Here is a 12,252-nt window from a genome sequence, read left to right as displayed (position 1 = left end):
TTATTATTATTATTATTAAAAAATGCATAGTAATATTTAAGTGTATGTAACTGAATCTAATATCTTAAAATGTGTAAATGGACTATTGGTATTCACTTGGAAATATTAATGAGAAGACTCGCACTTTCTACAATACCCATCCATCCATTAACTGACCTCAGCCAAGAGCAGATCTCGGATTATGTGCGCATTTTTTCCCTTTATATCGTCAATATATATTAATAATTTTTCTATAAGTGATTTAATTTTTTTTAATTGCTTATTATGTTTTATATTTTATATATTTTGATTTAATTTATTGTAATAAATTATAAACGAGTTTATTATATTAAATCCATTACTTACCATATTTTTAATATGATAAGATTTTTCAGATTCATATAATGTCAAAATATGAATTTGAAATCTGGTGTTCTTTTGTAGTGCAAGCTAAGGCAGCTTCGATACCGAGGATTGTATTCTCATAAGTTCTTTGGCCAAATATACGAAACGTTCGTAGTTTCTCATACATTTAACTTTGAAATAATGGTGGATCTTTGATATCCACTATTTCTATATAATTTACATCGCCGAAATGAAGCCATAAGGCTCTTTCGTTATTAACTACTGCTGTATTATTGTTGTAAAATAAGCAGTAAAGAAATAAACAAATAAAATGAAAAGAAAAAAAAATTACATTAGTTAAAGATTTTTCGAATATTAAAAGGCGCTTTTAAAACAAGAGTTAGTAATTAACATAAAATAAAAGAACATAATCTAATTTAATTAAATTTTCTTTACGACTTTCATTGTTTTTATTTTCTCTTGGCTGAGTTCGCAACTAGCAAAACCCATCACATATTCTGGTTTATCCTCATTTATCCAAAGTCATATTAACCCAATCAATCCCTTGTTCCTTCCCTTTTGCTTTCCTCATTCTAGCCTAAACTCCAAGTTGCGAGCAAGTACGAGAGAAATCTTGATCGAAGGACATTTGTCGATAAAAAGTCCCTTTATGAAGGAGTAAGTATTTTTGCGCGCGTTATATATGTATATAGTATCATTCATAAATATACTTATGTTTTGTTGTTTTTCTTCCCCCCCCCCTTCTCCGATTTTTTTTTCTACCCATTTGTAGCCTAAGATCAAGGTTGCCAGCAAGCACGAGCGTCGAGTTGACACCAGGACTTTTGACGACAAGAAGGGCCTGTTCAATGGTGTATGTAAAATGTTGGGAATTTCTCTGCTTGCTCATCCATACTCCTTACCTTATCCTTCAATCTGTGGGTATGCTTGGTAATCCCTCCCCCAATATTTCTATGTGGCAGATGCATGCTAACTCAACTTCTTCCAAAATATAATTTCTACAATATTAGTTTATAATAAACAGTGAGCTCGAAATATTCTGTCCTTGAAAATGCTTTAGACACCTTTTTTTGTTGTTGTTGTTCATTTGTATTCCGGTTCACAACTTATTTTTATTTTACCCATCCCCCCCCCATCCAAAATGCGGAATATGAAGTTGAACAATAGCAAAAGCTTAAAACCTAACAAATAGCATTAAATTCGAACTAATGCAATAACAATACTAAGTCTGAATTTGTAGTTCGATAGGCATTTTAAAAGTATACTTTTTTTAAAGTAAAACAGTAGTAAATTAATATTTTAATAGTACATTTATATATGTACATTTTAAAAATATAATAATAATAAACATGCAGCTACAGAAATGAATTACATATTACTAGTTGTTCTAGTACATACGTCTATAATAGTTACATAGTTATCACCGATTAAATATGCATTTTAAAAGTATATTATTCCGAAGTATGCATATCATTCCTAAATTGTAAAAGTAGTCAGCTCCTTATCTATTATATCCATCGATATTAGTGTTACATATATCTAGTTTTGTTATTTATCTGGTTTTGTTATTTATCTGGTTTTGTTTTTGCATGTAGGTATGGATACATGTAACAGACACAGAAATAAATGGATATTTGTGCTATATTGAAAGGAACCATTTTTAATTATTTTGCTGATTAATTAATTATGCTATCCAGATAAGATGCATCACATATTAGTTTGAACAACTGTATGCTAGAATAAAACAATGGACACTCGAAAGAACAGTCAGTTGCCAACAACAACAACAACAACGTTACTGGCTTGCTGGGTGAAGCATAAAATGATTTTTGTTTTCCCCCTTTGTCTGTGTCGAGAAGCTTGATGGGGGGGGGGTTGTGAGCCTTATGCTCCCACTATGTGAACTATGGAGTTAGCTCTGTTCTGCTGAGAGCAGGATTGCCTTGGGTCTTTTATGTTTGTGATAGTCATGTTCACTATAACTGGAAGCTTGTCTGATTAGTGGGTTGGGATGAGAGTGTGCCTCGTTGAAGAACTTTTTCGCATGGTCATGAAGGAGAGAATGGATGTCTGGGGTTCCGGTTTCTCTGTGGATCTGCGTGTTTCTGACGAACCATGGGGCGTCCAAGATCATCCGCAGGCATTTGTTTTGTATCCTCTGTAGTTTCAGGATGTTAGATTTGGATGTGTGACTCCATGCTGGGGATGCATATGTGATTATGGTCGTATTACCATCTGATATAGTAACAGCTTGTTGCGTGTATCCAATTTGCTGTTGCGGTTGATCAGGGGATAGAGCTGGGTTATGATTCTGGATGTCTTTGTGCCTATGAGCTTGATGTGTCTGTTGAAATTTAGTTTTTTTTGTCCAGCTGTACTCCAAGGTATTTGGTTTCTGTCTGCCGTGGTATCTTTTTTCCGAGGAGTTGAATGTCATCTTGGATGAAGGCTTTGTGTCTGGTGAATAGTATAGCTGAGCTTTTGATGAGGTTTACTTGTATCCTCCAGTCCGAGAACTATTTCTCTAACTTTGTAATGGTGTCCTGGAGACGACTGATCGCCAGGTGTGGCAGCATATAGGGCTGTGATGGTAGTCCTCGGGTTCTGTGGAATATCAGCCACGTAGATTGTGAAAAGTAAAGGAGCCAACAGGGATCCCTATGGTACTCCTGCCAGGATTTGACGCCTAGTTGAGATGGTGCCATTTATTTTTATCTGCATGAATCTATCAGTGAGATATGATTTTATTAGACGGGTAAGGTTTGTTGAAATGTTGGCATGAATGAGTTTGTAGAGTAATCCTTGATGCCATACCATGTCAAAGGCCTTGTCAATATCCAGAAAGATTGCAGCTGTGTGAAGGTTCCAGTTGTATCCTTGAGTGATATGCTCCACTAGTCGGTATATTTGTTGCACTGCGCTGTGTATACGGCGGAAACCAAATTGTTCGTTTGGAATTATTCCTAATTGGTCTGATTTTTCTTGTAGTCTTGAGAGGATCATTTTTTCAACAATCTTTCCTAGGTTGGAAAGCAGGTTTAGACGGTAGCTTTGCAGGAGTTGTGGATTGTTTCCTGGCTTTTTTATTGGTATGATGTCGGCTGTTTTCCATGCAGTGGGGAAGTGTTGTATCCTTAGCATTGCATTGGTTATGCTGACCAGGTGTTTATTTTCTTATTTTTTATTACTTTTATTCTTATTTTCTTATTACTTCCTCGAATTACTTCCTCAAAAGGCTATTATTAGCCTTTCGAGGAAGTAGTTTGATGATTCTGTTTGTAATTCCATCTGGACCTGCAGCTTTTTTGTTATTTAGATGTTTTATGATGTTGGTTATTTCCATTGGAGTAGTGGAGGTGATGCTGTCTGGTTTGTCTGTGGTCTGTCTTAAGGTATGCTTGACTTGCCGGTGCAGTCAGTTGCCTTATAGTCCTTATAAGGACTGGATTAAAGGGGCGAAGCAAGAATGCTCTTCATCTTCTCCGTTATCTGTAGAGGACAGTGTATGGATAAGGTGTTATTGAGCTATTAAAGCTCTGATCATAGCAGGAGGGCAACAGCAATAGCCGAGCCTCAGAACTTCATTGGCTACAGCATTGCCATCCATTCTGCAGTCAGTTGCCACACTTCTAGTTTTGTATTTTTAAAAACAATGCTGTTTTTTTAAAGTGGTGTATTAAATTTATTGTATAAATTTCAGACTTTATAAGAATTAAAGTTACATATTTAGGAAAATTTAAATATTTTAAAGGTTATAAATTTTTATTTTTAAAATGATATTTTTTTTAGCGATAAATGAAATATTCTTTTTATGCATTCCAATCCTCTCCTTATTTGGACATAACACAGTTCGAAGTCATTCCAATGATGAGATTTTAAATCTCACTTGTGCTAATAAAGTGCCACACTAAAAGCACAAATAATAGTTAACAGGCAAATAGTATTGTAATTATGGCTTCATTATCTTTTATTAGTCGTTGATTGATGTATAAATACCTAAGCTAATACCCCAAAAAAGAAAAAAATAGCATCATTGTATTTATTACGATAAATTACATCGAAATATTTATAATGCAATCTTTTATGTGACGCCCATTCACGAAACGGTCCTTCCCTGGACAGACTAGGTGTCATTTACATCCACTTACGTGTATATGTTATATAAGTTATGTTATATATAAGTTATTGCTGTAATGCTTTTTACATTAAAAAATGTTTTTGAACAATTTTAGCCGACAATACAATCTACAAGCTTAAATTATATATATATATATATATATATATACAAGCTTAAGTTATAATTTATATATGAAGTTTTTTTTTTCTATTATAAAAATGACTGATCTTGTTTACGAAAAGATGTATATAACTGTTATATTGCTACGAATAGATATTTTAAAAATTTATGTAAAAAGGGTTATTGTTTCAATAAAGTATTATTTAGAATTTTATATATCGTTTACAGTCAACTTTTATATTTTTTATAAAAGGATATCTGATTATTTTAACTGAGGAGTATTAATCTTAATTGAGGTAGCATTTATGAAGGACGGAATGTTTACTAACTTGAGCGCCATCTGCCACATAAACATGTCCCAACAACCGAGCATTTTAGATATTTCCTCATCTCCCTCGATGTAGATGCCTGCGGAAAACAGAAGCCTATCGAATCCGAAATCCCAAGGTTTTATTTTTTTTTTCACCAATTTTTTCACTTCCTATTCATATTTCAAGAATGCAATGCATAGTTTTTTGTGTTTTTTTTCACCCTTGTTTTTACAATATTCTAATTTACATATTTAAGCAATTATTTATCTGAGCAACTATTTTCAGAATCAAGCCTTTTGATTTTCATGTTTTATATTTTAATTGAATATTTTGATAAATGAAAGAACCAATCATTTTAATCTATTTTTTTTTTTCGGGTTACTCCATGCAAATAATTTTGGAAAAAAAAAGCATGTAATCTGTTAGAATTGCATGTAGAATCCCGATTTTGCATGTAGATATGTATATTATCTTTTTCCAATGTTATTTAGAAGGATCAATTTTTACATACATGCTTGCTGTTTCCTAGTTTAAAATAATGTAGATTTTAGAAATTAGATAAATGCACGCAATTGTAGTATAGTAAAATAGAGAAATGTTTGCCATTCGAATAGAACTATTAGTATAATTATTAAGCATACAATTTATAAATAAAGAAAACACCAAAAGTATTGTTTTTATATATTTTATGATGTTATAACAAATCATAAAATATAAAAACAGAATGCAGCTACAAGAGAAAAAATTATTAATATCATAAAAAATTTGTAATTTAATATAACAGATATTATAACGAAGTGTTATATAATAACCGTTTCAATTTTGATTCACATTCGGGAAACATCTATAGTAAACTATTAAAATTCATATGCTGTAGCATCCTATAAACCTGTTATACCAAACCTGCTCCCAAATAATGCTTTGTCTTGATTCACGGGGCTGTAGAGCGTTAGACACTGTCGTATAGGGTGTCAAATGAAGATGCATACGTTTCAGATCAAAATAGATGTTTGGGCATGGCCTCTTCCAGGAAAATACTATTTACTAAATAATGGTTTATGGTGAAGATACGTTTCCTGGTTTGGATTACGATTCTTTGTTGTGTGGTGCAAAATGAACACCAAACATTATACAGACATTGACGTCTGGGCAATTCTGTGTTGCTCACGCTATGGCGATTCTATGGTAATGATCTAGTTGGATATCAACATATTAATGCACTAGGCCAGTGGTTCCTAACCTTTTTCCACTTGCGTACCCCTTTTAAACCTATTTCTATAAATTGTACCCCTTGTTTTTAAAACAGCTGTTTTTAAATACTGACACTTTTGTTCAGTGTCTATCTTAATGTAAAATAGTTATTTACTTGTTTTATCCGCCATTGTTGATTATTTTACGTGTACCCCTGAACGACCCAGCACGTACCCCCGGGGGTACGCGTACCACCGGTTGGGAACCGATGCACTAGACCGTACCGCAAGGACTGTGGTGACATCATTTGAGGAAATGGCAGTAAGAATATTAAACTGACGTGCATAGATTTCAGATCTAGAGTGATCTAGAAGAAGAATAGCACGTTTAACTTCGCTATAGGACTGAATGGCGGTAATTTTGATCTAGGAAAGAGTCAAAATATCCTTCCAAACATACCAGTATTTCCTAGAAAATATACTAGAAGAATGACATGTGAAATGGCCCCAAAGATGGGAGAACACTGTACTGGGGTTTGTAAAAATAAATAGTTCAGGTACATGTTACAAATGGCAATAAATTGATAAGTTCATGTAACAGTACAGTAGCATTGCGTATGTGTGTGTGTGTGTGTGTGTGTGTGTGTGTGTGTGTGTGTGTGTGTGTGTGTGTGTGTGTGTGTGTGTGTGTGTGTGAGAGAGAGAGAGAGAGAGAGAGAGAGAACTATCTTTGTTATACAGCGAACTAACACGTTCAATGACCAGAACGCTAAAGCAATTGCTGAGGATATATCATTCGTGTAGGCACACCATAAAATAAAATATGACTGTGTGTAGGGACAGAGCTCATTTATACACAATATACACAATACACAAAAGAATATAAATTAAGTTTGTTCGAAAGCCTTAAAATTACTGAACCCATGAGAATCAGTATTTAATACCTGCAAATTGGATTTTTCTCGGATTACTTTCATATTTCTTTCTTCTAAAAAAACTGGGATTGTACTTTCTATAAGCAGAAAGGTTTCACAGTTTATTTAAAAGCATAATATCAATTTTAATAAATTAATTTAATAAAAAAAAACATTCGTATATCCCCTTGAATCACTTCTATCTTCGTTTCTGCTTTTTACTATAAGACAACGAAAGAAAAGGAAAATAACAGTGCATGCATCAGTACTGTTTATGGGCCAGGGATTAAGTAAATTGAGATCCTTCCCCATTGGACAAGCATGATCTTTTTTTTTTTTTGATGTCGTCGCCAATTGGAGAAATTGATGACGTCATGACGTTGCAATCACCTTTGGTATAGACCATCCACTACTAAAGATTTGTAGGACATGATACATACTAAAATAAACAAATATTTCTTTTAGTAATTAGTGCAAATAGGATTTTCGATTGCGCAAACTTTTAAAACTGATTCTTTTTTTCGTGGGTACTCTATATTTCATATACAATTTACGGAACATCAGTATTTTGGGATGCATTTTCATTATAGTTTGTACGATACAGGGTTTCGACGATCAGTACAAAGAAAGCTTAGAGAAGTATTGGAATGACAGGATGAAGAACTTTAAGGACAAGGGAGAATCTAAGCTTCCCAAGTGGGATCCAACAGCACCAAAAGTGAAGGAAGTTATCGACCGCAGTCGTGTATATGATGATGAAGATGATGATCTTGATCACCTTATGACAATGCCTGAACCTGAGCCCGAGCCATCACCACCAAGAGCCGCTCCTCCCCCACCAGCACCAGCAGAGGAGGAAGAGGAATATGAAGAAGAGGAGGAGGAAGAAGAGGAGGAAGAAGAATAAGAAAAAAGAGTCAGTCATACGTGGTAAGAAAAAGCATCCTCATTTAGAATCTCATGCTTTTAAGGCATAAATATTTTTGTATAATTAAAATTAAAATATTATTTTAATGAATTATTATTGGTACGTAATAATTTTAAATCTGAATCTATTCGCCTTGATTATTCATAATTAATGATACATATCTTTTACTTTTTTTTAAAATTATCATAACAAGTATTAGTTAAACAAATGATCAAATTTATGTTTATAATTTGATAATTCATTTATTTTTTGTTCTAATTTAATTTTGCTTCTTGGAAAATTAATTTAATTTTAGATCTTGCTTTGCATTTTAATAGTTCGGGTTGTATTAGCACCGATAACGTAGATCGCAGAAAGAAACAATACACTAATATTTGATTTCAACAACTGTAACTTGTACTTTTTGAACATAACCGATGAATTGAAAGTTAACAGAGAACCATACACATTTTGAGAAAGAAAATGGTACCATCCTAAGCTTATCAACAAAAGTATATGTCAGAAACAGATGCAACTCAAAAACGAATTTCATGTTATACATCAAGACCAGCTTTTTTTACTTTATATTGAAACAGCGAAAAATAAAATAAATTTGTTGGAAATATAATACGAGGGTAGTCAGAAAATTTCTCGGCCTAACAATGAAAAAACGAATTTATAATTTCAAAATTATTTTTATTTTTCAACATAATCTCCCTTAAGACTAATACATTTATTCCAGCGATGCTCCAGCGCCATTATCCTGTCCCTGTAGTGGTTGTCAGTAGGATCTGCAAAATACCCCTCTACAGCTGAAATCACCTCTTGATTCGAAGAAAAACGCTGACCAGCGAGGAAGAGTTTTAGTTTTGGGAAGATAAAAAAGTCAGAGGGAGCAAAATCTGGGGAAAAGGGGGATGTTCCAACAATTCATAGTTCAGATCCCTTAATTTTCCCATTGCCAAAACACCTTTGTGGGCAGGTGCATTGTCCTGATGAAAGATGATTTTTTTCATCTGCAAATCGTGGTCATCCAATACCATATCGTGCACTTGATCAATGATTTCTAATGTTGTTATACTTTTTGGACGTCCTTCACGTGGATCATCTTAAAGGCTGGTACGGCCACGTTATACTCGGAAGCCCATTTCTTAATTGTCGAAATCGAAGGAGAGGAGTGCCCATAAACTTTTATGAACTTCGAATGAATTTCTTTTGGCGATAAACCTTCTTTTACAAAGAACTTTATAACCGCACGATACTCAATTTTAGCCACTTCAAGGGAAGCAGGCACCATTTTTGCTTCAGAAAGCTGCATGAAACAAACTACTTGATAGAATGACTTGCAATTTCACATCGATGCTTATCAGATGTACCAACTTAGAAAAAGAAATCTTGCAGATAGTGTTGCCATCTATTGTCGAGGTCAAGAACTTTTCAAACCACTCTCGTATTTCTCCTTTTTTTTCGGGATGACTGTGGTAACAGATAACTCTGGGGTATCAGTTCTAATTGCAGTTAAAGAGGTGTCATCGAAGCCAGAAGAATTATTTTTGTTGTTATTTAAGTTTGCTCATGATTTGTCTGATCTGTCACCGACGAAAGATAAATATAGACATTTAGTGTGAAGTATGCTTAGTATGGCAAGAGAATTTAAAAAAAATTACTTTTAGCGAATGGAATTTGGAAGTCTTCATATTACTGGGAAATATTAAGAACACGACACTCGGTTGAAAGAAGAGCAGACAGCAGGAACATTGTGTGTGTGTGTGTGTGTGTGTGTGTGTGTGTGTGTGTGTGTGTGTGTGTGTGTGTGTGTGTGTGTGTGTGTGTGTGTGTGTGTGTGTGTGTGTGTGTGTGTGTGTGTGAGGTTTATGCTTCGGAGAGCATATTCAAACATTCATGTTGCACAGTGCGAGCCTTGTGACGCAGTGCGTTGTCTTGCTGAAAGAGTCCAGATTCATCCGGTCAAATTGTCACCTGGTCCGAAATAATCCCAGGTAAGAATTAGCAGTTAATCAGTGAGAGGACCCATGCTGCTATCACCGGCCTGTTTTCCAGTCAAACATGCGGTCTGATTGACCCAGAAACAGGTTGGATGGTTAGAATGCTTTGGCTCATAAATTCAAATAAATAATGAATTAGAAAATTATTTTAAGTCTAATAATTAATGTCAATTGAAGCCATACATATATATCTCCTGTTTTAAAATAATTGGATTAATTTTGTGATTTCTAATTTTCATAGATTTAATTGATCGCCGTAGTATACTAGTAAAAATCTTCTACCACCACCTGACGAGCCTCCCACTAAATTCCTCACCACCATGATGGTTGCCAGTTGCTACGCATTTGTGCCTTCATCCATACTTCCAACTTAGGCACATACAACAGACGCACGTATGATCGCGCCACTTCCTCCGACAGAGTACACACTCTACCCTGTGTCTGAGCTAGAGATCCATATCCATATCTGTTAGACGACCAAAAATCCAAAACAAAATCCAACAGGAAAAAAAAAGAAAGAAGAAACGAAACACTTTGGCAAGAGTGCAACATTAAAATACTTTCCAGAGCTCTTGCATTCCTTCGGCAATTATGTTTATTTATTGTCTTTTTTTTTTTCATTTTTCGTTTAACAGGAGGCCTCCTGTGCAGGAGCTCGTCATTGTAATAAAGAATCATCTGTTAGTCTTGTTTTACTGTGTTTATTTTTTTGGTTGACAACAATCTTTGTTGGGGGTTATTCATCCAATTCTAATATTTAGTTCTAAGCCTCGAAAAGGTGTCCTAGCTCGAGCCATGGCAGTAGTGTTGTCAAATAGTCCAACAATAAGTTTGTAATCCAGTATTTATTAAAGAAGAATTTTTTTCTGATCAGCTGCAAAGATACTTGGTTTTGTTTTTAATATATATGTATAAAAGTGATATTCTGAAATAAAGAAAATAAAATGAGACAATCTAACAACACACTTCCCTATGACAGAAACATTTGTATAGTTATTTCATTTTACAAAACATAAAAAGTTCATAATCACTTTTAGCTAATCATTAATAAAGAAAAGTTATAAATAACAGTTTTTTCATAAATTAAGTTTATTTGATAAATTTTATTTTACAATTATTAATAAATTTTTATCATTATCTATTAATTTCAAAATACACCATTATTTACTTTTAATAGAGAATTTTATAATACTTCAGGAGAAGTATTAATCTTCATTCTTGCTTCGCCCCTTAAGCCAGTCCTTATAAGGACAACCTTGGGGAGAGCAAAATCGATACCCTCCAAGGGTATTAATCACCGCATCTCATGCGGTGATTAATACCCTTGGAGGGTAATGGATGGCACTGCTGTAGCCAATGAAGTTCTAACTGAGGCTTGGCTATTGCTGTTACCCTCCTGCCATGATCAGAGCTTTAATAGCTCAATAACACATTATCCCTACACTGTCCTCTACATATCTACATATATATATATATAACGGGGAAGATGAAAAGCATTCTTGCTTCGCTCCTTTAAGCCAGTCCTTATAAGGACAAAAATTGCTTGTGTTTAATGCCTCGGAAACTGACCTTTGTCTTTCAAGTGGTCTATCTGATAATTTCCTATTTTTCTCTTCACCCATGCATTATTTATTTTATGTTCCTTTTTTTCATTCCAAAACATCAATAAAGAACATCGTTCATTATGGATCTTCTGGAATGAAATATATCTACATTACTTGGAAAGAAGTCAACAGACACCATAGTGTGAGGAACAAACAGCCATGGCACCCACCTTAATAAGATATAGGACCTCCTTTCGCTGCGATGACCACAGCAGTCCTATGGGGCATACTTTCCACAGGCGATCAATGGAAATTTTGGACCATTCTTCTTGTAATGAGGTCCTGGACTATTGTAGGATGGACGTTCCTTGATCTCACCCAACGCTCCAGTTTATCCCACATATATTCGGTAGAGTTGAAAATTACGTTCACAAACCACGCAGTTACAGTAGAAGCGGCCTTAATCCAATGCACTGTCTTGTTGAAAGAGACAATGGACAGTTCCTGAGAAACGCCACAAAGCAGCAAGCGTTGCCCTGTCAAGAATGTTCATGCGCACCTCTCAGAGTTCAATGTTCGTGGCACCACAAACAGAGGTTGGAGGCCTAACCAGGAAAAAAACAAGACCACACCGCTATCTCCGAATTTCATAGTAGGGTTGCGCACTGTGGTAAGAAACGTTTATCGGGCATCCTCAACACCCACACCCGTCCATCTGCTCGGGTAATGTAGGGCTTGCATATTGCAATCCTACCATGGGAACGCTTGTGAGCCTCGGATCTGAATGTTTTGTGCAGA

General features: G+C 34.7%; 1 protein-coding gene across 3 annotated transcripts in view; it reads left to right on the top strand.

Moving 5' to 3' along the window:
- The window catches only part of LOC150104874 (troponin T, skeletal muscle-like), a 71,861-nt gene extending 60,969 nt beyond the window's left edge, over positions 1–10,892 (top strand). For 2 of the 3 annotated variants that reach the window (XM_090395384.1, XM_090395386.1), the window contains 3 exons: positions 922–1,002; positions 7,602–7,927; positions 10,152–10,892. In XM_090395384.1, the coding sequence (XP_090251510.1) occupies positions 922–1,002; positions 7,602–7,904 (384 nt within the window). In that variant the 3' untranslated portion in view covers positions 7,905–7,927; positions 10,152–10,892. Of the gene's footprint in view, positions 1–921; positions 1,003–1,117; positions 1,199–7,601; positions 7,928–10,151 lie in introns of all 3 variants that reach the window. The other variant, XM_090395385.1, reaches the window with a different exon arrangement.
- Positions 10,893–12,252: the final 1,360 nt, after the last annotated feature.

The sequence above is a fragment of the Typopeltis vanoorti genome, chromosome 7 (assembly GCF_054136105.1).
Source record: "Typopeltis vanoorti isolate ZY-2024b chromosome 7, IOZ_Tvanoo_1.0, whole genome shotgun sequence".
In the NCBI taxonomy this organism is placed as follows: Eukaryota; Metazoa; Arthropoda; class Arachnida; order Uropygi; family Thelyphonidae; genus Typopeltis; species Typopeltis vanoorti.
Note: the sequence above shows the minus strand (reverse complement) of the source record. Positions and strands in the feature narration are given on the sequence as shown.